This window comes from Lacerta agilis, chromosome 4, assembly GCF_009819535.1.
Source record: "Lacerta agilis isolate rLacAgi1 chromosome 4, rLacAgi1.pri, whole genome shotgun sequence".
Lineage (NCBI taxonomy): Eukaryota > Metazoa > Chordata > Lepidosauria > Squamata > Lacertidae > Lacerta > Lacerta agilis.
The window spans coordinates 58,558,066-58,586,061 of record NC_046315.1 but is presented as its reverse complement, the minus strand read 5'-3'; the positions used below and the strand labels follow the sequence as shown (position 1 = coordinate 58,586,061).

At 44.1% G+C, this 27,996-nt stretch overlaps 1 protein-coding gene and 1 non-coding gene across 7 annotated transcripts in view; both read right to left on the bottom strand.

The window, feature by feature from the left end:
• Positions 1–27,996, bottom strand: part of DMD (dystrophin) — a 1,040,101-nt gene that overhangs the window by 484,873 nt on the left and 527,232 nt on the right. For all 6 annotated transcript variants that reach the window (XM_033147196.1, XM_033147200.1, XM_033147197.1 and 3 more), the window contains one exon: positions 12,330–12,480. In XM_033147196.1, the coding sequence (XP_033003087.1) occupies positions 12,330–12,480 (151 nt within the window). The remainder of the gene's footprint in view (positions 1–12,329; positions 12,481–27,996) is intronic.
• Positions 5,241–5,338, bottom strand: LOC117046139. The gene has a single exon (XR_004426519.1). It is a non-coding gene; the product is annotated as a small nucleolar RNA U13 (small nucleolar RNA).

Here is a 27,996-nt window from a genome sequence, read left to right as displayed (position 1 = left end):
GTTGCTACTTTGGGGGCAACTACTAGTGGTAACTTGCTTTTTTTGGTGGGCTTGGGTAAGTATATTCCTGGGACCCAAAAATAGATGCTGAGGTCCAAGGGAAGAGGCTTAATCACCAGGCTGATGTCTGTGACAGCAGCAAAATATAAATTTAAGTTTCTCCAGGTTTCTAATAGTTCCAGCTACTGCTGCAAGACGCCATGGTGGAATCAAGGAGATATATCTCCATTTGTAAATGCTGTAACATTCAAGTGGAGATACTTCTTTACTAGGCCAATGTAAACAGGCTATAAGTAGTCATATTCCATTAATAAAGTTGTAAATCCCCATTGGTATCTACAGTATGTCTCCTTTCTCTCCCCTACACTGTACAGCTCTTTATTTAGCATCTGTATTGGTACAAAAAAACAGAAATGGAGGCAGTGAGAGATTTCACTTTCTTGGGTTCCATGTTCACTGCAGATGGTGACAGCAGTCACAAAATTAGAAGACGCCTGCTTCTTGGGAGAAAAGCAATGACAAACCTAGACAGCATCTTAAAAAGCAAAGACATCACCTTGCCGACAAAGGTCCGTATAGTTAAAGCTATGGTTTTCCCAGTAGTAATGTATGGAAGTGAGAGCTGGACCATAAAGAAGGCTGGTTGCCGAAGAATTGATGCTTTTGAATTATGGTGCTGGAGGAGACTCTTGAGAGTCCCATGGACTGCAAGAAGATCAAACCTATCCATTCTCAAAGAAATCAGCCCTGAGTGCTCACTAGAAGGACAGATCCTGAAGTTGAGGCTCCAGTACTTTGACCACCTCATGAGAAGAGAAGACTCCCTAGAAAAGACCCTGATGTTGGGAAAGATGGAGGGCACAAGGAGAAGGGGACGACAGAGGATGAGATGGTTGGACAGTGTTCTCGAAGCTACTAACATGAGTTTGGCCAAACTGCGAGAGGCAGTGAAGGATAGGCGTGCCTGGTGTGCTCTGGTCCATGGGGTCACGAAGAGTCGGACACGACTGAACGACTGAACAACAACAACAATTGGTACAAACATATGTATGCATGCAAAAATCATTACACACACACACACACAGAGTGAGAGAGAGAGGCTTATAAACCACATCTGTGGAAATCGAAAGGAAAACCCCCATTTTGAAACACACTGAGTAGTCTTTCTTTGCAAACAGTAAATGTAAGCATATCTTATTTTTGTAATTTTGGTTCTGTGGTATTAATAGTGTTCCATGTGCCCCAGAGACACAGTTTGATGTTATGTAAAAAAAACAAAAAAACCACACACAATTTAACAGAGCATTGTATAGAGAATTTAGCCCCCACTACTGGCAGACATAGTGCTACAAAGCAGGCTTAACAGAATGGCTACAAAAGACAGGAGCTTTTTCTCTGTTAAACACAGTGAAAGGAGCATGATTGGCTTCAAATCAGCAGCATTTTCAAATGTTACATTTTCCAGCACAAACTGGTACTTCGGAAGATTGCATTTCATGGCATAGTTAGAATATTTCACATAGTGAAAAAAAAGAATATATAGTTAGCAATTATCAAACAGTATCTTTCTTCTTTCCACAAGTGTGAATCTGATTGACTTCCTTTGTTATGTGTAATAATGTTTTTAAGAAGCTTAGAAGTAGGGGAAACATCAAAGGAGGCATATTGCTGTGAGGGTCACATAGCAACTTTCCTTCAAAAAATGGTATATACATTGGCACAAAGAAATGGCACAGTAGCCGGCAAGGATAAATTAATAGCTGCAGCACTCATTATTCATTTGAAGTTTCTGCTTATGTTGTAAGGTGCTAATACCATACTCTTAACAAGGCCAATGTAATCTCTTTCTAATTCAACAAAGAAGAAACTAGAAGTAGGTTGCAGGAACAGAGATAACAGTCCAGTGCTCACTTACTGCCCATTCAGTCATAAATGTGTGTCTTCCCAGAGCCTATCTTGGCACCAATGTGGTCTGTGTGGATCAGGCATCTCCAAACTCGGCCCTCCAGCTGTTTTGGGACTACAATTCCCACCATCCCTGACTACTGGTCCTGTTAGCTAGGGATAATGGGATAATAGTCCCAAAACATCTGGAGGGCCAAGTTTGGGGATGCCTAGTGTAGATCAAAACACTTAATGCAATTTCTACAACATATCTCCCTTTAATCTTGGTTCTCAGCTTCAACTACCCATCTGCTAAATTGGAACATGAACAGTTTACCTTCACAAAGTTGTTAAGAGGATGAAAGTTCTCAAGCTGTGGCCCTTCTGATATTGTTGGATGCCAACTCCCATCCGTGCTATCCAGCAAAACCAATGATTAGGAATAATGGGTGCTGTAGTCCAGTAACATCCAAGTGCCTGCAGCTTCCCCAATCCCTATCACAGAATTGTAGAGTTGGAAGGAACCTGAAGGATCATCTAATCAACCCCCCTGCAATGCATGAATCTCAGCTAAAGCATCCATGACAGATGGCCAACCAACCACTGCTTAAAAACCTCCCATGAAGGAGAGTCTACCACCTTCCAAGGTGGCCTGTTCCACTGTTGAATAGCTCTTACCATCAGAAAGTTCTTCCTGGTGCTTAGTCAGAATCTCCTTTCCTGTAACTCGAAGCTTTTGGTTCGAGTCTTACCCTCCAGAGCAGGAGAAAACAAGCTTGCTCTATCTTCCTTGTGATAGCCCTTCATATATTTGAAGATGGCTATCATATCTCCTCTCAGTCTTCTCTTTTCCAGGCTAAACATGCCCAGCTCCTTCAACTGCTCATCATAAGCTTGGTTTCCAGACCCTTGATCATCTTGGTTGCCCTCCTATGTACATGTTCTAGCTTGCCAACATCCTTCTTAAACTGTGGTGCCTAGAACTGGACACAGTATTCCAGGTGTGGTCTGATCAAGGCAGAACGGAGTGGTACTATTACTTCCCTTGATTTGGAGACTATACTTCTGTTGATGCTGCCTAGAACACCATTAGCTTTTTTTGCTGCTGCATCACACTGTTGACTTATGTTAAGTTTGTGGTCCTCTAAGACCCCTAGATCCTTTTCACATGTACTGCTAGTCCTTCTATCTTAAAGGAATATCTAACGGACACATAAATCAGCATGTCTCCCCATTCTCTTATATGAGGGGAATACTTGGCACTCAGAATAGGGGTTGCTCCTGTGTATAGACAATTTTTTCTCTTCTTAAGAATGGAGACAGAAGCCACAACCGTGTCTTAGTGCTATATACCTGTACACACGACAACTGCTTAAGAAACATAGCTACAACAGACACATGGAAGTGTAGTTAACATTAATGTCACAGTACCATGACTTTAAAAGTTGTTTAGGGGGTAGGGAGGAGAAATAAATAAACATCTCCAGAAATGGCACTTAAAAGCTGTTGTATTAGAGATTTAAATAGACTGAAAAACTAGATGAAGTTTTACTGCATCTTTAACCATGACTTCACAATTGGCATTTTAAAAATACTTAGAGCTGTAAAATCAGTTCACACTAAAAGAGAGTAATGAAAGCATGGGATTAATGATCTTTTAAAATAAATGATCCATTCATTTGATCTGTCTTTTGCTTTCTGCTTTAAAATCAGGACAAACTAATCCAGTGCTGATATATAAGGATCGGGAAGGGGAAGGCAAGGAAAGAGAAAGAGGCCTAGTGAACATTTTTGAGATATCTACATACTTTCTTTATTTAGAAATGTGGTACAATGACTTACGCTTCTTAACCTCTCAGGCTGAAAGTAGCTTTCAGTCCTAAACAAAAACCCATATTGTTTTCAATAGTAAAAATACTGCTATCCCAACAAACACTTCTAGCATCTATAAATTTCCAGCAGTTATAGCTCATAAAATCACATACAGACACTAGCCTTATTGAGAGAGATAAGCATTATATTGCTTTCTGAGGGCTATTAAAGCAAGGTGCATTTGTACCTTGATATTGCGGTTTGCTTGTCAAGCCTTGAGTAACTGACAAAAAGCCCCTGCTCTGTTCTTATTTTGTTGTCATTGTTTATTTTTATCCCTCTTTTAAGACAAAGTTTGTATCCCAAAATAGCTCATAAAAATTAATTTAAAAACAAACAGACTTGGAGACACAGACTTCAATCTCTGGTTTACACTACTTGAAAGTAGTGTCAACTTCTGCAAAGCCAGTAGTAGGTTTCAGACTCCCTATCCTTATGAGTGCCATTCAGTACAATATTAAGCTTTCAGTTCACCACCAACAGTGGTCGCAGTGCACTGCAAGACTCAGTCATCAACTTTACAAAGACATCAGTGACTAGAACCAGCTTCCAAGAAATGAGTGCAGCCACCCAGAGTAGCAGATAAGAAACATTCACATCCACGACGGATTTCTGATTCCAAAGCATTAGGCTAGACCCAGAAATACTCACAATGTCTTAAGAGAGTAATAAAAGTCTCACCAAAACCAGGTAAAGCCAGGTGCAGAATTTAATTGAATGGATAATGGAGCTATATTCAAGTGATCTTTACCTTTTATTTTCTGCATTAATACTTTATATTAAAAAGCTAAATTGACTGGGACAGGGGTGACTAAGCAATTTTATGTGACTCTCAGCAACCTTACCAATTTTAATCAAGGCATAATACGCATACCTCCTGTTTCAGTAACGTTCCATTTTGATGGGCCTTGCTAGTATTTGGGGTAACTGGGCCACATGCCAGATGATGAAAGGGGGCTCACTAAATTGGAAATCTAGGGAGTTGTCTCTGCACCACTTTCCCTCTGATCATTCATTAACACCAGGCAGTGAGTTCTGCATGTGCACAAACCATTCAAAATAGTGGCCTTTGTCCATGTAGACGTGAGCAGGAACCTGACTGGCTCACTCAGTTAATTCAGCTGCTTGCTGTCCCTTCCACAGTGAGTAGAGGACGCTTGGGAAAGGGTGGGCAATGACTGGACACCTCATTGTGCACACATACAATACTGGTACAGTTCAGCTATCAGTGATGATGGCTATACTCTACTTCCAGTGTAAGCCTCCAAATATCAGTTGCTGGAAAGCAAAAGCAGGAGGAGTGTTTTTCTTGTTTTTGTTTTTTGTTTTAGGGGTTGTTTTTAAAAGTCTGGAACAGATTAGTCCATTCTGCATTACTTTCTATAGGAAAGCACACATGGTTTTGGAACAGAATTCCAGAACGGATTAAGTTTGAGAATATACTGCTACCAAGAAAAAAAGAATATTTTATTACAAGAGGTTCAGATCAGAACGGTACTGTGCCCCGTCATAACGATTTGGGATGGCACATCTCATGCAGGTGCATGATGACCCACTCATCACATGGCAGAACCTGAAGGATCGGGGAAGAGAGTTGCTGTACTCAGGTCCTGCTTGCAGACTTCCCATTGGCATCTGGTTGGCCACTGTGAGAATAGGATGCTGGACAATATGGGTCTTTGGTCTGATCCTGTAGGGTTCTTCTCACGTTTTTATGTTCTTAAGTAAAACACTTGTTTCATTAATGTTGATATTAAGTTAAGGCAGATAATTCAACTTTCCCACTGAATTCAATGGGTTTTTAATAGGTTAAACCGTGGCTGGATTGTTTCTACTGTATACTATATTAAACCAATCCATCATCAGTCTCCAGGTCTGGAACCGATTGTGGCTTGAGTCTAATTTCTGGCCATTTGAACTGCCTATCACAGCATCCTTTAAGAATTACTTCTGCTAAGTGAAAGTAAGCTCTGTGTTTTGTAAGGCTTTTGTTTCAAAATCCAGCTGTGAAAAACTTTCTTAACAAATGATTTATAAATGATATTTTAAAAGTGTTATACTCATACGTGAGAATTATGCTGGAATACTGTTCTCTCAGGAGCCATAAACAGATCAGAGTTCACTTTCTGCTACGAAAACAGAAATATGAACCTCACAGGGATATTTAATCGCAATATGCTGTCTTGGAATTAAAAATCCATTTTGTCTCAAGTCTCACTGGAAAAACCAACATTGGCTTGTTCCTAAAAGTCAATTTAAACTTTTAGCACACAAACAAAAGAACACTGAAGCAGATGTTGTTCAGCTTTCAATTAAGCACCATCATATTCCTAAGAGAAACAAATGAATACTTTTGCATTGTAACTGGAAGTCCATTGATTAAATTCATAATTACCACTAAGCAGCAAGTGCTTAATTTTATCCTGAGTCTTGTTTACAGAGTCATTAAATTAGGACTTCTACTAATATTACTCTTAATACACATTTGGGGCATGATCCAGTGAAAGCAAGGTACTTTTAATCCTGTTGATGTCAGTGAGAACCATTTAGGTATGTTTAGCTCTGTCTCTGAAATCAGTTGTCTCAAAAGAGCTGTGACTGGTTCACGTCCAAAGTCACAACGTCAAACAGAAACAGTTGCTATGGTTTAGTTTCTAAATTGTGTTTTTGAAGGAAACTCCATCAAGGTTTCAGAAACTTCAGATGAAACAGGCTGAGCAAACAGGAGCTGACAAGTTCAGGAACTCCAGAAACATGTGAGAGTTACCAGGTAGTTTGCCCAAAGTTTCAAAATCCTATAAATCAGCTGCATTGGTAATAACTATAAAATAGGGTGGTCATATGTTGTGTTTGACAGAGGGCACATCTCTATTGTGTTCTATTTAAAGGATAATATAATTAAAATACTGTCCTGTCCATGTCTGTCTTACATATAAAGAACCACAAGACAGGTGAGCAGGGGCCTTGAAGTTGCCCATCAATGATTAGCACCTGGACAGCCAACTGAGCATGCACACAGGTCACCTGGTCACAGTCTGCCCCATATGGTGTGATGCATTTCTATTTAAATTTCAGTAATTATTCCCAAATTTACAACTGTACATATAAATTAGCATATGCAAATATGCACACTTTTTTGTCCTCTAGTCTTGGTGTCATATGCGTGACCACCCTACAGTGAAAACATAGATGTGTGGCTACTGCAAGGAAAGGTGGCTTATACATAACCAGAAAAAGAGCACAAAAGAAGTCTTCTTAACAGTTTCTTTGCAGCATGTCATTCTGGATTGTTAGAGAGCTGTCAATTGTAAGAACTGGTTGAACTAGCTGGGACTGCTAGAGATAACCTTAATGGTCATGTTGGAGGAGCCGAGTACCTTTTTCCTTTTTGAAAACTATTAAATCTATTCAAACATTAGAATTTGTTGTTGGAATACAACTCCCATCATTCACCAGCCGTGGACCATGCTGGCTGGGTTCTGATGGAAGTTGGGGTCCGATACCATCTGGATGGCACCAGGTTGGCATTTGCAGATACTGTAGTCAAAATCAACACCAGAAAGGAGGAGCAGGGATTGTTTGCCAGATTCTATAATAGAACTCTAAAATGTTATTGGAGTTTCCTCTGTACAGATGCACAGCATTTGCACGTTTGATTGCACAGGGTGAAACTAGTTGTGTAAGGGTCATTGTTGTGATTATTATTTTGTTAACTGCTGGGGTGAGGACTGGAATCATGGTGTGTGGATTATTTAACACTTTGCCCCAAGTGATGGTTCTACTTTGTCTCCTTGCTTTCTTACAAAGGCTACTGGTTTTTTGTTTTATTTTTCACAGAATTGCAAGAGCTAATGCAATTAATGATGTTCAAGAACATCAATTACAGGTAAGCAAATGGTTTTCACTTCCATTGCCATAATTACATGCACATAATTACTTGCAGGCCTGGCTTACAGAACACAATGCATTCCATGGAAATCATTAGTTAGGCAAGTGTTTACATAACAAGTCCACCATTTCCATTATTTCCTATGTAAATATTTCTAATCCAGGATTTTTCCAATTTCTCGCTCTTATCTTTAAGAGATTTCTTCCTGAAATGGCTGCCCAATCAGCAAAAGAAAGGAAAATGGGAAAACTGATTTGCCTGCTCTCTTATTTGCCCCTCCCTGCATAGTTTCTGCCCCCAAATGGCTGCCGCGAACCAGCAAAGCAGAAACAAGCAAGGGAATAAGGAAGTGGGCAGATGCCCAATGTCTGGATATCTGAATCTGTGGTGTTGATTGTGAGGTATGGGCATAATTATTTATGTGCAGATAAGTAAATTTTTGCATAGCAGGCAGGCAGATAGCTGAACCTACGTGCATTGCAATAATGGTCTGCCACTTCTCTCTCTTTCTCTCTCACACATTCAGTGAGCCTCTTATGCTATTGCCTCTTAAAAAGATTAGCCATTTGAACAATCCTGAAACGTCTTGCCTATTTTTTCTTGATAAGCATCATTCTATTCTTTTTATATGCATGAAGTTGTTGTTGTTTTTAAAAAGCACAACAAAAACAAAACAGGCATATTAAGAGGAAATTAAAATAAGGATTCAGGCTGTAGATATTAATATTTTTTATTGGAGTAGGTGTCAGTTCTTGATATCAGGTATCACATTTAACTACATTTATTTGGCTGCCTTTTCTATTCCCCTTGCTGCAATATTGTGATTTAGACTTGGGGATTCTTATTTGATACCAGATTTAGTTAGTTATCTTCTTACTGACCCACATTTTTCCAAAGTGCCTCTTGGTTGGCTGCCTAGAGAAATATCACAGCTGATTACTTCTGTGCTCGTTTTTAGTCATTAAAGTGCTGTATTTCCACTGGGAGATTTCAAGTGATAGCTCAATATTTCACTAGTAAAGTCTTAGTTGTTGTTTCTTTTCCACATGAGGTTAAAATACCCCATAATTGTATCACCCAGAGAACGGAACAATATTATTATATAATGTTCTCCCTTGTAAAGAATGAATCAAATCCAAAGGGAACTTCCTCCAAGGGAAGCAGTTTTCTCTGATGGAGGAGTGTTGCTTCTCACAGGGGAAGGGAACATTTGGGGCCCAAGTATTGGTTGTACTGTAATTACAGCAAAAGGGTTCATATGGGAACCCAATGAAATCTAAGGAGATGAGATATTAATTTAAAGTGGGCATGATACTATATCTATTCTTATTAGTGTTGTTATCTGGTTAGATAAATCCTAATTAATTGAATGGGTTAACAGATAGAATACACCTCCATAAATCTGTGCATAAGAAAAAAAGTTCTAAATAAAGTGTACTTTGGGTTATATTCAACACAAGCAGTATTTTCCTTCTCCTTTGCTTTTATAAACATTTGCATTAGAAATACAAATCTACTGACCAACTGATTTCAGAGGATATCTTTTCAGTCAATCAAATTACTTCTAATTTTTTAAACCTATTAATCCACCTGATTAATTAGAAATTGCACCCCTGCTTCACATAAGCCAAGAACCCCCCAAAATTGCTATGGTTCTGCAGGGATATGACGCTCTTTTCATAATTTTGTTATCATTTTTATTTATTTCCCACCATTTTCTGAGACAGGGACTCCAGACAGCTTACACAAATTGAAGCAACATCTCTTAAGTGTGTGCATGCCTTCTTCCCAGATACACTGCATGCTCTGCACATACATGCACATTAGCTATCTAGCTACATTAGCTTGGCCTTTGATACAAAAAGGAAGAAACAGTCCAGAGAAAGGATATATTATGTGCTTCATCTGCTAGTTAAAAGATAGGTATGTGAAGTTGATCCACTCATGGATGATGACTTTTAAGTTCCCCCTACAAGTAGCACCCCCCCAAAAGTCTCCTTCCAGGTTGAGACCATTTGAAATGGTGCCCTGTCAGATATTAAACCATATCATTAGATGAAGTTTTGTTTTGTTTTGGTCTGTCCTCTATGTGAAAGAAGTATAGGGTGGAGTAAGAAGTTGGTTTTACCCCATAGCTCTCTTATTTTTAGTGAAGTGTTCAGGTGAAGTCTTAACCACTTACCTGTAAATCTGTCACTGCCTTATGCTACAAATATAGTCTAAACATAGCATCCATTTTTGTTAGGGACTGAGGACAGGAACTCAAAAGCTGTGTATCATCAACTTCATTGAACCATACAGTCCACACGTTCACATATTAGCGTGATACACCCATATGTGCTTTGAAGTGTGATTTTCAAAAGATGCAAAGAGGAAATGAAAGGCAATGCCCTCTTTTGCATGTGACACAAAGTCATACCATAGTTTAGCACAATTGGAGAGGAGATCACAGGTGTTTTGCTCCTTAACAGCTGCTTTGTTGCTGTGCTACTGTGCTGAGGGAAGCCATTATTTGGCTTAGCTACCGGTATGTTGTCTGAACCCTGGCCCATGATTAAGTTCTAAACAATCATTGAGTTGTAAACCACAGGACAAATATTAGTTGCAGCTCAGGGTTTGCCTGCCGAGAGTTAAACAAAGAGTCCCGGTTTGAACATCATCCAAAGTCAAACCATGGCATTGATCAGCAGGGAGGAGTAAAGCAGCAGAGATCATTTCTCTGAGTGCCTACACATGTGTTCATTCATGCTAACAATAGTCAGGATGGCTGATAAAGTACTTGGAACATTGCAGTACAACAAAGTTGCCAAATATATGTTATTCCCTGTCCTGTAAGCTCTTCAACTGAATGCAAACTCTCTACCCTTTACCAATGCAGAGAAAAATGTGAAACTTTAATAATGATGCCCTCTAAAAGTTTAAAAGGTGATGAAAACACTGCTGTATATTTTTAAACAACCTTTTGTTTTTGGAGGTGACAGCCATTCAGCCATCAAAACACATCCAACTACATAATGAGAACACCCGAGAGTTCCTGTTGAAATGCATTAAAATGGTTTATATTTTGTCCACTAAGCTTGCTATCTCTACTGAAACCAACTGGGAAACACTTCAGAGGATGAAGACCTCATTTGACCATGTCTGAGTTACAGAGCATATAAAATTAAACATTATTATTTACTTGATTCACATGTGCAGCAACTGCACAACAGCACGAAACTGAAAAGCTTTATCTCTCATAGATGTGAAGGATCACTCCTGACAAGTACAGTAGCTACATACAGAGTTGTACAAAATAAATTATACATCATTGAATGCAGAGTATGAAAACTAAACAGGGAATAATTTGGGATGAACTTAGCTTTAGACTTTTAGTTTAAGATTAAACATGGGGAGCTTTACTCTGAATGCTAAGTAACTGCTTTATATTCTCCATAAAATGTGGTAACCAAAACACATTATTCAAAGTGAAATGGAGTGCCAAATAAAGCAGTAACATTCTATTCTAATACCCTTTTAACAATACTGCAACCAGAACTGGCAGTTTTGCAACTTTTCATCTGAGAATTTTGGTGCTCAGAGATACCAAAAGAGGGGGGAGGGGTTAACCAATGTAAATTGCTTTTTGTGGTGTTATTTGTTTGATTAGGGAACATTTTGGGTACCTGAAGCAAAATGCTTTTAGGATAGGAATTTATATGGGGGAAATGCTGCAACATTGTGGTTCTGATTTGAAACATTATTCATAGCTACTTAAGGAGGGAGAGGGGAAGAGGGAGACAGGAGATCTATCACAGATCTCCAACTGCTTATCGTGCATCTAGTTTGGCCCTCAGTCTATAGTCAACTTTGCTACACTCTTAATTTCCTTTACTCCTTGGTGATCAAACACCTCAGGTGCTTTTCCAAGTCATTACCCATTTTAGTTTGAGTCAAACCAACAGCTTCCTCTCAAATACAGGTAAGTTAGACTGCAAACTGCTTAGCTTCCTAAACAGCCCTTGCCACCAAGCCCAAGTCAGCCAATTGGTGTCAGAGGCTTCAACACCATGAAGACAATATACAGTAGTATATAGACTTAAGCTTTATATTTCACAGATTTGGATGGAAATTCCAATAGATCAACACCATGAAAAGGCAGCCCTTATTTAATAAATCTAACACCTGATCACTAAAAAAAAAGTTATCAACCACATTTCTGTGACATAAAGACTAATGAGAACTATGGATATAATATGTGTGAGCATATTCTGATTCACTGACCAAAACAGACAGCTAAGCAATATGCTGCCATGGACACTGCATCTTGTGTTGCCCCAGAAGAATTTGTTCCTTCATGCTGCATTAAAATTAGATCCATCAAATTAAAAATAAATTTAATGATGACATAAGTATGGATGACTTACACGCAGGCAACACATAAGTCTTCAATGAATTAGCTGTACTGCTTAAGGAAGCAGAATATATAATGCTGGGAGTAGGGTGAGATGAGAAGGATATTTGGTGCAATGTCTATTCTGATAAAGAAATACTGAAGTATAGTTTGTTATTGCTAAATGAAAAAAGTATGAAAGGGATTTAGTAAGAACAGGAAACTCTCCACTCTGATCCCTGCTGGGGATGGCTAAATACACATACAGATAAGAAAATCTTGAAGTAAAAATATGTTATAGGTGGGTCCTACCTTGATATATTGCTTAGTTGTGGAAACTTCTGGATCTTCGGACTCTATCCATATTTTAGCTAAATTTTGTTCTGCCTCAGTTAACCAGTGGTTAAAGTTTTTCATATCGTGATGGAAATTCCTCCATTTCTCCACTGATCTGTCAAATCTTCTGTAGAAGGAAATAAAAACCATGACACTATAATTTAGGACATTATATGATTAAAAGTAGTAGGTCAAACGTTTATAATACATTTAAAATATTAATGCAGGATATGACTGTGATGACTTTATAGCAGTGGCTTCCCACCTTTCTCCCCATGGACCATTTGAAAATTGCACAACAGAAAAACATGCAGTACTCTGGCTATGCCAGAAATAGCCCTATCAAGAGCAGAAGAGGTTCTCTGCTCACAGAAAGATGCCCTTATATCCAAGCCTGTGGGTGAACTGCATAGCTTGTTAATTCTATGTTTCTAGAACCTATTTGCGTGGCAGAATGGGAAAATAAAATATATTGAACACACACACACACACACAAACAAACAAACAAACAAACAAACAACTTATCTGGCTAAATTTAAATTCACTGTTTAAATTTACTTTCCCCAAAAGCTAATACATGTAATTTATACATATAACTGTGAAGTTCTAATACATTGCCTACACCACTGAAATGTGATGTCAGGAACAGTGGTGCTTTCTCATAAGACTGCAGGAAACCAAAGTCTCTCACAAACATTCCCTACAGAAGATAAGAAAACACCCAGAACCGCTGTGAGGCAGCAAGTTAAAAAACAGAATATTTAAAGTGAGGATTATTACAATTTTAAAAAATAAATATACCCTCTTATTGCATTAGAACGATTTTATCATTTATAAAATCCTCCAAGCTTGTGTTAGATACAAATTCATTTTGGGGTGAACTCCAACACAGTGCAAGAGGGCATCTGCTCATGCAAAAATACTTCTCCTTCCTTTCTTCCTGCCACAGCCTCATGTGTACCCCAAAGATCTGCTCCAAGGGTTGGGGGATTCTCCAGAGCAGATTTTGGTGTTCATTGGATGTCTCCCACTGATTGGCAACAGTATTTTCTATATTATTGGTACCAAGACATGGTCTGAAGTCAGATATGGGGAGTAACCTTGCTGAAAGTAAACATATCTAGGTCTAGCCCAGAGGTTAGGAGCTGGAGCTGAGAGCAGCCCAGGTCATCACTGACGCTGGAGGAAACCACAGGAAACCACCTGTGTATATTTGCCTTGAGTTCGTTTGTGGAAGAAAGGCTGGAAATAAATGTAATGAATAAGAATATATAATTATTAATGAACCTGAAGCAAGTTAACTCTCTTGATTAAAAAACCAAACTCTACTAAAAAAAATTAAACAGAGTAATAATACATATTACCATTGCTTTTTTGTATCTCCTGTGGTTCTGATACTTTAGTCTGGCGCTTTTTGAGAACAATTACAGTGGAATGGGATTCTGTTGGTCAGACTCTACATCACCAATTAGAGTAAAAAGAACTAGAATGGTCTGAAGTGCCTTTCTGAGGTGAAAAACGATCCTATTATCAATACCACTAAGTTCATGAAAAGACAGGTACTGTGATGGCCTGGGAGTCAGACTCTGATGCTGAACCTGAGGGATCCCAGCCTGCACGGGATTCCCCGCCTCCAGAACCAGCTGAGCCGGGGCCAGGGCCAGGGCTTGAGCCTGAAGGATCCCCACCTGTGCTGGATCCCCAGGTGCAGGCATCAGCAGAGTCTGCTCTGGCTCCTGATGGGAGGGAGGACCCATTGCCTGCAGGTGCTCCACTCCCAGCCTCTTCAGAGGAAGCTGAGGCATCCCCTGGGTCCAGTAACCCACCATCCTCTCCTGAGCTACAGAGGCTCAGGGCAGAGAGGCGAAGGGAGTTAAGTGTCTGCAGGAGGAGTGCTCGCCTCCAGGCCCGGAGGAGAGGCGAGTCTCCGGAGGATCGGGACCGCCCTAAGCATAGGGCCAGATAAAAGCCAGCCAGACCCAGCCCAAGTTGCGTGAGCAACTTTGTTGCAAGCGTGTGCTCAACCTGCAACCTCGTGCCTTGGACTTTGACCTGCTCCCTGCCTTGCTCCCTGCCGGACTGACTTCCTTTGGACCCCTTGACCCAGGACTGGACTTGGACCTCGTTTTACGGACATACCCCTGGGGCCAGCACAGTTTGCTCACGCCACACCCGCACTCCCCCTTTGCTGGGGTGCGTTCGGGAGGAACTAGTAGCCATGGCTGACCAGGCGGCTGCGCTGGTGGCATTGGCGCAGGAGAACCAGGCCTTGACCCACACCGTGCAGCAGCTAAGCAATGTGGTTACGGCGCTTCAGCAGCGTTTGGATGCCTTACCGGCTCCTGGGGCTGCCGCCCCAGCTCCTGGCAAGTACCCAGTGGCCCTGCCAGAGAAATTTGATGGGTCCCCAGCCAGCTTTCCCATGTTTCTCGCCCAGGCCAAGCTGTATATTCAGGGACGAGCTCGGGATTTCCCTGACGACCGCACCAAGGTGCACTTCCTGATCAGCTTGCTGAAGGACCAGGCGGCCAAGTGGGCGTTGCCGCTGCTCCGGCAAGACTCCCCCTTGCTGACAGACTATACGGGGTTTTGCAATCATCTGGAAACCACGTTCGCCAACCCTCAGAAGGGGAGTCAAGCCAATCGGGCAATTCGGCGGTTGAAACAGGGCAAGTCCACAGTGGCCACCTACGCCACGGAATTTCGGCTGCTGGCGCAGGACTTGACCTGGAACGACTCTGCCCTGCGGGACCAGTATCTCGAGGGACTTTCAGACGAGATACTGGATCAGCTGGCCACGTTGGATCGCCCTGCCACACTGGATGCCCTCATCCAACGGAGTCTGCAGATAGACGATCGGTTGGAGGACCGTCGCCAGGCCCGGGGCCGCCGGCACTCCGGGCTCCCGGCGCCGGTGCTTCCCTGCAGTTCCGTGGCCAAAGCTGAGTCATTGGAGGAGCCGATGCAGCTCGGGGCAGCGCGGCCTCGCCTCTCCCCCTCGGAAAAGACTCGGCGTCGGGAGGGGAACCTGTGTCTCTACTGCGGTGGGAGTGGACACTACGCCCGAACCTGCCCTGAGAAACACCAGCCGCAGGGAAAACGGCCAACCCCAGTAGCCGATGGCCCAGGCTACCTGGGGTCCCAAGCATCGCATGATGGGCCCTCACCAGTGGAATTGCAACACCTCATGATACCGGTGCGTCTATACCCCCCCGGTGGGCCCTGGATTCTCACCCACGCTCTGGTGGATTCGGGGGCAACCCGCTCCTATATGGACTCTGCCTTCGCCACTCAGCATCAGGTGCCGCTTCAGAACAAGCCGGAACCAGTACAGGTGGAGGCAATTGACGGACGGCTCCTACGCTCGGGCGCTGTTACTCGGGAGACCCAGCCCTTGGTCCTGTGCTACCAGCAGCACCGGGAGGTGCGAACCCTGGACATTGCCACCATGCCCCGGTTTCCCCTGGTGCTTGGGATGGACTGGCTGGAGTCGCACAATGTTCAGATCGACTGGGTCAATCGGACTGTACGTTTCCCAGACCCGGGTTCCCATGCTCAGTCCGAGTTAGTAGCAGCTGCCCCCATGGGTCAGGCTGTGTCAACGCTCCCTGCCGGGTACCAGGACTATTTAGACGTGTTCGAGGAACAGGGGGCAGACAAACTGCCGCCTCATCGGTCCTTCGACTGCGGCATAGACCTACAGCCTGGGGCGCCCCTGCCTGTGAGCCGCTTATATTCTCTTTCGGAGCCAGAGCGTGAAGCCTTGCAGGACTTCCTTCGCAAGAACCTGGAACGCGGGTTCATTAGACCCTCTACCTCACCCACTGCCGCTCCTGTACTCTTCGTTAAGAAGAAGTGTGGGGAGCTTCGCCTCTGCCATGACTACCGGGCCCTGAATAAGATCACCATCCCAGACCGGTACCCCTTGCCCCTTATTGCAGAATTGCTGGAGCGGGTGCAGGGGGCGCAGATGTTCACCAAACTGGACCTCCGAGGGGCCTACAACTTGATTCGGATCCGTGCCGGGGACGAGTGGAAGACTGCATTCGGGACCCGGTATGGGCAGTTTGAATACCTGGTTATGCCGTTCGGATTATGCAACGCGCCCGCCGTGTTTCAACGGTACATCAACCACGTGTTCCAGGACTTGCTAGACAAATACGTGGTGGTGTACCTAGATGATATTCTGATTTATTCCCGTGACCCAGCCCGTCACGAGAGTCATGTTCGGTCCGTGTTGCAGCGCTTGCGGGAGCACCGCCTGTACGCCAAGCTCAGCAAGTGCGAGTTCCACCAGCGGTCAGTAGACTTCCTTGGACACCGACTCTCCCCTGACGGGGTGCAGATGGACCCTGGGAAGGTGGCTGCAGTTCGAGAGTGGGCAGCGCCCCGGAACCGCAAGGACTTACAGCGGTTCCTAGGGTTCGCCAACTATTACCGGACCTTCATTGCAGATTATGCTCATCGCACCACCCCATTAACCCGACTGCTGCGCCCCAAGACGCCCTTCTCCTGGGATGAGGAGGCTGAAGTGGCATTTCAGGGGTTGAAAGCCTGTTTCCAGAGGGCGCCGATTTTACAGCATCCTGATCCCTCTCGTCCCTTCGTGGTGGAGACTGATGCCTCCAGTACGGCTCTCGGTGCCATCCTGTCTCAGCAACACGGACCCGATGCGCCACTGTTACCCTGCGCTTACTACTCCCGGCAGCTCCTTCCGGCGGAGCGTAACTATACCGTGTGGGAGCGGGAACTACTGGCCATCAAGGTGGCCTTTGAGGTCTGGCGCCATCATCTTGAGGGGGCACGACACCCGGTGGAAGTGAGAACGGACCACCGGAATCTGGAGTACCTCCAGACCACCCGCAAGTTGAACCAAAGGCAGATCCGGTGGGCGCTGTTTTTCTCCCGGTTCCAGTTCCGGATCCGCTACATCCCTAGCTCCCAAAACCGGAAAGCGGATGCCCTGTCCCGGAAACCTGAGGACGTCGCAGACACTGTACAGCAGGCAGTGCCGGCGACTATCTTACCACCAGCCGCATTCCTGGCCACTCAGGAGGCCAAGCCGCTGCAGGCTCGGGTGCGAGAACAGCAACGGGTCGACGCTTGGGCACAGGAACGGCTCCGGGAACTGTCTGACGGGTCATGCCCTCGATATCCGGGGCTGGCCCTGCACCAGGGCCTACTGCTGCACCAGGGTCGTCTATACATCCCACCAGGACCATTGCGGGCTGAGGTTCTCCAGATGTCCCACGATGCCCCAGCAGCAGGGCACTTTGGGCGGTACCGGACCACCCATCTGGTAAGCCGGGAGTTCTGGTGGCCCCGCCTGAAGGCTGATGTGGCACGCTATGTTGCTGGTTGCGATGTCTGCCGGCGGGCCAAGGGTCCTACCGGGCGGCCCCCCGGTCTGCTCCAGCCATTACCAGTCCCACCGCGTCCCTGGCACACGGTCTCGCTGGACTTTGTGGTGGACTTGCCCCCATCTCGTCACTGTACCTGCCTCCTGGTTTTCACGGACCATTTCACTAAGATGGTGCACTGTGCCCCCTGCCCGTCCATACCCACAGCTAAGGAAACGGCTCAACTGTACTTGCAGCACATCTTCCGCCTGCATGGCCTGCCCGAGCGTGTGGTTTCTGACCGCGGCGTCCAGTTCACATCCCACTTCTGGCGAGCCCTGCACCAGACCCTTGGGACGGAGGTCTGTCTATCTTCGGCCCACCACCCGCAGACCGATGGCCAGACGGAACGGGCAAATGCAGTGCTGGAGCAGTATCTCCGGTGTTACTGCAGCTTTCAGCAGGATGACTGGGTCGATCACTTGCCATTGGCGGAGTTCGCCTACAACAATGCAGTGAACGCCTCCACCCAGCAAACCCCGTTCCAGGCCTCCTACGGCTACCATCCTCGTTTGTTCCCAGACGTGCTGCCAGCTTCCGCGGTCCCCGCAGTGACAGACTGGCTTCAGGAGCTTCAGTCCCAGCAACAATTATTGATGGAGCAACTGCACCAGGCCAAGGACGCATACAAGGCCCAGGCTGACCGACATCGTCAGGAGGGGCCAGAACTCCATGTTGGTGATCGGGTGTGGCTCTCTACCCGTCACCTGCATCCTTCTCGGCCCTCACGAAAGCTGGATGCACGGTTTGCCGGCCCATTCACCATCACTGCGCAGGTGTCGCCGGTGGCGTTTCGCCTCCAGTTACCTCCATCGCTCAAGGTTCACCCGGTATTCCACCGGTCCCTACTTAGTCCAGTCGCCCCGCCCGACGAGTTCCACCCAGACAACCCACGACCGCAGCCAGTTTTGGTTGAGGGGGAGCCTGAGTACGAGGTGGAGCGCATTCTCGACTCACGACACCGCAGGGGGAAGCTCCAATACCTCATCGACTGGAAAGGGTATGGGCCTGAGGATCGTTCATGGGAACCAGCGGAAAACGTCCACGCGCCTGCCTGCCTCCGTGATTTCCATGCAGCTTACCCCAGCAAGCCTGGTCCGGCCCCTCGGTTGAGGGGGAGGCCTGGGAGGGGGGATGGTGTGATGGCCTGGGAGTCAGACTCTGATGCTGAACCTGAGGGATCCCAGCCTGCACGGGATTCCCCGCCTCCAGAACCAGCTGAGCCGGGGCCAGGGCCAGGGCTTGAGCCTGAAGGATCCCCACCTGTGCTGGATCCCCAGGTGCAGGCATCAGCAGAGTCTGCTCTGGCTCCTGATGGGAGGGAGGACCCATTGCCTGCAGGTGCTCCACTCCCAGCCTCTTCAGAGGAAGCTGAGGCATCCCCTGGGTCCAGTAACCCACCATCCTCTCCTGAGCTACAGAGGCTCAGGGCAGAGAGGCGAAGGGAGTTAAGTGTCTGCAGGAGGAGTGCTCGCCTCCAGGCCCGGAGGAGAGGCGAGTCTCCGGAGGATCGGGACCGCCCTAAGCATAGGGCCAGATAAAAGCCAGCCAGACCCAGCCCAAGTTGCGTGAGCAACTTTGTTGCAAGCGTGTGCTCAACCTGCAACCTCGTGCCTTGGACTTTGACCTGCTCCCTGCCTTGCTCCCTGCCGGACTGACTTCCTTTGGACCCCTTGACCCAGGACTGGACTTGGACCTCGTTTTACGGACATACCCCTGGGGCCAGCACAGGTACTCAACAACACAAAACCAGCAGTTTTTTCTTTTTCATGAAATAAGCCATTCCAGGGCAAAAAAGACCATCTATCAAGAGACCATTTTAAACAAAATCCCACTATGTTATTGATCAGAAGTCATAGGAAGATTTCTTTCATCTGACTACAGAATTGTGTCTGAGTTATTACATAATCAGATTTCATTACAATTTTTAAATATACAGCTCATTCCTTTCTAACAAATGATGTGCGTTTTCCCAAAGGTGAGGCTATTTTGAACTTTTCCTTTGTGTTTCACATTTAAATCCAGATGAAGCATGTTTTTAGCATGTAAATTACCGGTAAATTTAGTTTTAAAACCACCCTAAGACCTCCGGGTATAGGGCGGTATATAAATTCAATTAATAATAATAATCACCACCACCATCAATTCTGCCATTTCTAAAATTTCATCTTGAATCAAGTTCATAAACCTCTATCCTTAAAAATTATATTACATTGTGATATACTACAAGACTATTTCTGGCAAGAAGTGGTTACAGGTGACAAACCAGCCTTAGCTAGTAAAGGCACTACATGCCACAAAGGACACCTGGGTTTCTATTGGCAGTACTAGATCTAGGAATCACCCCCAGCTATGAACCTGCTGTCTTAAGATAGCAATTTCATTCAGGATAGGTGGTAAACAAGAAACATTTACTTATAGTACTTTCGTCTTGTCAACATTCAAGTTGTTTATTGTCCCTCATACCACCCTATGCAAGTGATTGGCTGTGAACTGTCTACGTCGTCAGGCCACAACCTGTAAACCACTTACAAGATTTCTTTGTGTATTCAACTGTACATAGATAAAATAAACAATGATATTGAACCCATACAACTGGACTAGACAGTGTAGTGCTCAGATTATGCACAGTCCACCTTAGTTTGGTACAAAGAATAGATGCAATGCAGCAGAAAATGCAACTTTTGTCTTACATGAAAGCAACCTCAAAAATACACAGAAAGAATACATGGTTCTTGTAACTACTTATTGCAGAGGCATACAGTAGACCAAAAACCATTTCCGAGTAAGTCATGTAAAGATAGAAACTCAAAATATATTGTTACAAGTTTGGGGGTGTTAAGATGTGTGCCAGACCCCTCTAAAACCTGGATCCAGCAAGTGTGGGTGGGGTCCCCTCCCTCAACATATAAAGTCAGATTTTAGAGTAGAGAGTTAAAAGGAGCAGTGATGTGACCTAGAAGTAAAGCAGCAAACTAGAGAGAAACAAGGTATGAGAACAATGTTTGATTTCTGTTTGGATTCAAGGCTATGGGAGAAGTAAGACCCATTTGGAGTGTTGATGCTCTGAATCCCACCATTGCAGGCTCAGGTTATACATATGTGTAAATAAACCATATATCATAAAGACACCACAGTCTTCACTATGCCTCATTCCCAAAGGAAACACAGACTCTGGGTAAGCACATTCAACCCCTGGAATCCTGCACCACTCAAGAGATTGGGGTGGCATGCAACAATATATTTTAAATCTATGCCAATAATTTCCTATAATGGTTCTGTATAGTTTTAAATTTGAAAACTATAAAAATGTCACTTAGTAGTCTAAAAATGTTAAAATCACAAATTACTCAGATTCTTTTATCTACTTAGCATTCAGAATTAGACTAATAAGTATTCAAAATGAGGTCTTTTTTAAAGGGAGCAGGTTAAGTGCAAAAGAGTATGTTTGATTATCAAAATACATTTAAAATTCATGACTTTTATTATAGAACTTGTAGCTGACAAAAATATAGCCTTTTTCACGTTCTACAAAATATTGTGTACATTACATTTCTATACTTCCTCTAAACAGTGTCCCAAAGGATTATGCTAATATTAACCTAAAAATTATGCAGTGTTGTCAACTTGATTCAGCACAATTAGCACCTTGTAAGAAATATACAAAACTTCAAAGTAATATTAAAAAATTATATTTATGTGCACTGAAATGTAAGATTTAATATTTAAGGTCATTCTAACAGATAATCTATGGAAACTTGTTTTTACAGGGTTATTTTGACAAATTAATATTTTGTTGCAAAAAAAGAAATAAGTTAACCTGTTTCAATTAATCTGATTTTTCTTCTTCTTTCCGCAATCTTTTCCACATTCTGTTTGTAGTTAATTTAAACATAATCTCTATATTTGGACCAGAGAGACACAACAAAGTTAGAATTCACTGCGGCTAGGAATTGGTTTAATATTTATTCCTGAAGTGATCATCAAGAGATAAGAAGAGTTTGATATAGGCTGGTTGAACTATATTTTAATATATTTGGATATTTTTTGCATTTATAAGTTTTATTATTATATTTTTTATGCTTGAAATTTTGTTCACCACTTCAAGTAGACTTTACTCAGAATGGCACTTCACATTTAAACAAACAAACAAACACACACACACACACACACACACACGGGGAATGTTGATACTTATAAAGCAGGAATATGCAGCATAAGCAACATTAAGTAGTATTAACTAGACCACTGGGAAACTAACTGAATCAAACCAGTTATAGCCTGGAACTTGGTGTGTATAGCGCAGCTGACTGTTGAGTAATACACAGCTGTGGGGATCCTGAGGAAACTCCATCTCCTTTGGTGCCTGCCCATAAAAAACAGGGTATGATGTAAGGTGCCCTCTAAACTGTGAGATTTAGGGTTGAGCTGTAAGTTTGTTTGCACCCTGAGTGAGAAACAAGGTGCATGTGTGGGTGAGAGACAGGAGACTGATAGGAGAGGAGTATCAGAAGGAGAAGGAATTGATATTTGTCTGCATTTCTTAGTAATTTTATAATGCAATGCTTGAATATGCGACTCTGTAGTTTTGTAACATATGCTAAAATTGTTAGTTGCTCTAGTTTCCTGCAAACCGCTTAAATATATTTGTATATATTAAATAGTTCAGAAGTAGCCTATATAAATAAATAATGAATAAATGAAAGTCACCACAACTACATTTGTCTTACTGGAACAATCATTTAACCTGCAGCAATTTTCTTTCTTATGTTGTCCTGGTCTTTCCTTGATGTATTCTTTTTAATAAGCATGCTCATTCTTGCCTATGTAAATCAATGGAACAAACTATTCAAAGTTTCTCTTAAGTAAGAATTAGATCAGGGGTCAGCAAACTTTTTCAGCAGGGGGCCAGTCCATGTCCCTCAGACCTTGTGGGGCGCTGGACTATATTTTGAAAAAAAAATATGAATGAATTCCTATGCCCCACAAATAACCCAGAGATGCATTTTAAATAAAAGCACACATTCTACTCATGTAAAATACCAGGCAAGCCCCACAAATAATCCAGAGATGCATTTTAAATAAAAGAACACATTCTACTCAGGTAAAAACACGCTGATTCCCGGACCATCTGCAGGCCGGACTGAGAAGGCGATTGGGCCGCATCCGGCCCCCGGGCCTTAGTTTGGGGACCTCTGGACTTCCGGCGGCGACGCCATCGCCGGGTGGTCGAAGGCTGCTTCGGGTCTGAAGCGCCTTGTCCATCCCGGGGGTTAGGAGCCGCGCTACCGCAGCGCGCGGCTCCGGTTGGGGTGCGGGAAGAGCGTCCCGCACCCTGGGCTCCCCGGCTGCGCCCGCGGAGGCTCCGAACCCTTCCCCTGCCCCCCTGTAAAGGGGGAGTGGGGGTGAAGGGACAACGGAGCCGGGCTTACGGGGATATGCCCCAACCGGGATGCAAATGCGGCGGCAAAGCCCGCGGTGAGCGTCTAAGTTCTACCTGTGAAGAATGGAGCTAAAGGAACCCGGTGGTCGTGAGTAAATAATCTTGGCAGAAATCGTGTTTTTGGAACGATCCGGGGGGAAGGAGAAAGGCAGCCTGCCTCCCTCCCTTCGAGCCTAAGAATTTAACCAATTTGAGGGATTGCTGCCACAGAACTGGTTATAAAGTATCTAAAAACGATACATGAGACTGGCAAACTTTTTTCTTGGGAAGCTAACTAGCGGAAAATATCTCTATTTAAAGTTGCGGTGTTTGCGCTCCAGCTTAGGAAAATGGCGACGAACAAAGAGACAGGGGAAGAAATATGATACCCACTTCCTCCTCCTCTGCCAGTATGCTGGGTTTCGTCCTTGAACTGGTATTGAACTCTGGACTAACAGATGAACAAAGGCTCACTGCCTTGAAGGTGGAACTACTTTACAGAAAAGTTAAAGTCTTGTGTGGGGGTCTGAAATGGAACCAACTGCCCACAGAGGAGGCTAACAAAACTTTTGACACTTTGGAAGAAAATCTTGTCAAAGAGCTGAGAGGATGGATGGAAAGATGGGAAGAAATGAATGAGCTACTTCGGAGAAGAAATTCGCTTGTTGGGGGTGGCAGCCCCAAGGCGATGTCAAGATTTGCTATATCCAGTCCCCGAGGTGTGAGCTCGGGGGCCAGGGACAGAGAATTAAGGTATATACAAGAAGAAAAGGAATGCTACAAAGAACCGGAGAAGCTGAGAGAGGGAGAGTTGGATACCTCGGAGCTCGTGGCAAGGAGAGCTTTGGACTGTGCCTGGATCTGTGGACGTTGGGAGAGGGAAGTTGCATGGAAGTTCAGTGCTGATGCCATCAGGAGAAGAAGAATGGACAGAGGGGGTGTGGGGTGAAGTATTAAGTAAAATCTAAAGCAATCTGTTATGGTATTTTGAAATCGGAGGGTGAACACTGTCAACAATAGTTTGTTTTATTATTTGTTTGAACATGAAAAGAGATATTTCAAGTTTCTATGTTATTAGCAGCAGTTCAAAGGATAGAAGAGATAGATTTGCTGAGGACGATTTGTGAGGATTTATGAGGATGTAGTATGAATAAAGTCAATTTAAGTGGTTTAAGTTTATAGATTAAGACGATTAAGATTAAGATGAAGATTAAGATGAATGTTTTATTTTATATATATAATTAAGTTTAATTTTTTAAATGAAGAGGTTAAAAAGTAGATTATGGATATAAACTCGAAGGTGAAAAGGCAGGGGAAGTCAACTGTCAAGATTGGAAAAAGAAATTTTTTTTTTTTTTTTTGAGATGTCTAATTAAGAAGAAAAATCATGGCAATCTTTGTATTAGATGTGTAATTGTATTTGTTTTGTATGTGTATAAATGTAGGTGTGGTTAAGGTTGTATGTTGTTATAAGTAAAAATGTCAATAAATTCTTATAAAAAAAAAAAAAAAAGTTTGGGGACCTCTGAATTAGATCATTCACTTCTCAGAGCATTATTTCCCACTGGAACCCTCAGCCATCTGCTAACCCATGGCCAGGGGCTGTTTGCAGAACTGAGCAACCCTGGCTTGAATTCTGAGCCCATTCCTATCTTCAACATAGATCACCTACATTTACTCTGTCTCTGATTCTATGGGACAAAATGCTTACAGCCTTAAAGGTAAAGGTAAAGGGACCCCTGACCATCAGGTCCAGTCGTGTCCGACTCTGGGGTTGCGGCGCTCATCTCGCTCTATAGGCCGAGGGAGCCGGCGTTTGTCCGCAGACAGCTTCCGGGTCATGTGGCCAGCATGACAAAGCCGCTTCTGGCGAACCAGAGCAGCACACGGAAACGCCGTTTACCTTCCCGCCGGAGCGGTCCCTATTTATCTACTTGCACTTTGACGTGCTTTCGAACTGCTAGGTGGGCAGGAGCTGGGACCGAGCAACGGGAGCTCACCCCGTGGCAGGGATTTGAACCGCCAACCTTCTGCTCAGCAAGCCCTAGACTCTGTGGTTTAACCCACAGCGCAATCTCTGTTTGTTTGAGTATTATCAATCATTTAGTTCCATAGACTAAGAAACATTAGTTGATTTTATATAAAATCATGTATGGCACAATTCAAGAGCTGCTGGCCCTGCAGATGCTGTTGGACTACAATTACTCTAGGCAAGCAACTCCATCTGGAACACCTGTAATTAAGGCAGAGAGGATGGTGATAAAAGGTAGAGCACAAGACTTCAGAACAGAGTCAGGTAACAGGGTTAAAAAAGTGGTTTAGCTAGTGGGGAAAGCATGAGCTTTCTTGCTTTCAGACAATGTTCAGTATGCAGGCTTCCATCCCTACAACGTAAGTCAAACATTGACAAACTTCATAAAAGCATAGTGCTAATTCTTGTGTTAGAGGAAATATAGGGTGAAGGTGGGCACTTATGCCCACCTGATAGCAGAACAAATTCTGTCTTGCACAATTGGACTTCTTCTCCCCTTGTACCCCGCCCCCATGTACCTCAAAATGTGGCCTTGAGGGGCCCCAAAGCATCTAGAATATATGGTGGGGGCAGTAGATAAGAAAAAAAGGAAGGGAAATGCCTTTTGTAAGTGGAGGTCCACTTACAAGGCACTGCAAGTCACTCAGAGATATAACATGCAAGATAAGGACATGTCTGTGCTTTTTGATACATCCAATCTGTGGCCATGTGCACACCAGAACTTATTGTGTGTCTGCAGCTGTTAGTATTTATTAAGTAGTGGGTGGACATAGCAGACAACACAGTGATTCTCCAAGCAGCTCTCTTTATTCTCAGGCTGGAACAGAACTGAACTGAAGGGCTGAGCCAGCCTGTTTATATAGTACTCAGTAACATGCGACAGTAGCAACTCTCTCTCTAGCTACCTAATCCGTGAGTGGCACCCTCAATCCTTCATTTGCATGTGTGGACCTGAGTGAGAACTGCAGCCATGGTAGGCAGAGTGAAACTATATACACAACACCCCTAGTGGCCTAGGGTGAGAACTTCAATACATAACAGTATTCCCCTTTAATTTGTGTGGTCCACATGATGTTATTCTCAAACAATACCAACCTCATTCCTCCCCTTAGTACACTTGGATTTACCCTGTATGGGGATGATTAGGCTCCAAACTACTCCACTCAGGCTCACAAACGATTTGTGTTGGTGTTTTGATGTGTGTGTGGGTCAATCACCACTTTCTGCTACTCCCCTTTCCACCTCCCACTACTTCCTCAATGTATTTTGTTCCTTTTCCAGCCATGCTTGTAACTATTTCTGGTGTGCTTCTGAACAGAGTGTAGCCTTGTATATAGGTTGTTGTTTTTGATCCCTCAGATTTGAAGAAAACCAGAAAACTGTATATGTAAACCACATTAACAATTATGTACTGGGAATGTAAAACTGTCTGCCTGTGTGTTTTGCACACTTCATGGGCAGGGCATTTTTTTATTTTAAAAGATGATGTGCATGCAGCTATCTGTACACATGCACTGTCAGTACTTAACTGGCACAACAGAATCAACTAATTAGAAAGGGGGGATAAACGCAAAAGGGAACACATAGGGAAAGACCAGAGCCGTCTCATCCATTGGGGCTGGTGGCGCGGCGCGCCAGGGCGCAATGGCCTGGAGGGCGCCTCCGTCCTCCAGCCCTGCTGGCAGCGCCTGCCGGCAGCGCCCTCTGACTCCCGGCAAGGGAGCTGGCCAGCCACGCCACGCCCTCTGGCTGCCCAGCAGAGCACAGGAGCACAGCCCTGCGCGCCCTTCCAGCGCTTCCGGGATGCGCAGCCGGCCGCCCACCCGATGGGGCACAAGCTGCCCAGCAGCGCCGCCCGGCTGCGCCATCCGGATGCGCGCGGGAGCGCGAGCCGGCCGCCCTCGCCTCCCGTCCCGGAAGCGCTGGAAGGGCGCGCAGAGCCCCGCGCCGCTCCAGCGCCATGCCCCTCATCCCCCGCTCGCCCACCCCCCTCCCAAGGGGCGGCAAGCGCGGGAGGGAGGCGGCGGAGAGGCGGCATGGCGGGGGCGCCGGAGGGATAGCCGCGCCAGGGCGGCAGATCCCCTTAAGACGGCTCTGGGAAAGACCAAAGTTGTTTCTCATATACAAATTCAAATACATGTGGATGTTGAATACTCCAATTCAAACGGCTGGAAAGTGGATTAACACCTAAATAAAGCTCAAATGATAAGCTGTTTACTGCAGTTTTCATTGTTACATCCAAGTCATAGTTGGGGTGATCAGATCTGAATTAATTTGTAAACTAAACATACTTTTGCTTTCAAAAACCTCAATAGCAACACACCAGATTTCAAATTTCCCAGCAAGCTTTCTTCCCATTTCAGAACAATGATAAAGAGATGTGCTTGAAAGCATTTAGTCTGAATGCTAGAATTAAAAGCATCCGTTATCATTTCCCTAGAGAAAATGAAGCGAACACAACTAATTAAATACATTATATGGAAGAATGCAACACAGCACAACTCCCTAGTCCTAAACAGGCATAAATGTCATTGGCAATAAACTTTTAAATTTCTCAACTTGTCAAAAATTAATTATTAAAAATCCTATAATAAAGCAAGTTCCAAATCATATACTTTACATGAAAATCACATAGACCTAGTTTATGATGGGCTTAATTAATATTTCTAGGACATAGAGGACAAAAGGTTCATAACTCATGCTGAATTCTGATGATGTGTGCTATACTAATATTCAAAAGTCACAAATGCACAAAGCCAATATATATTTACCTTCTCGACTGTGATAGTA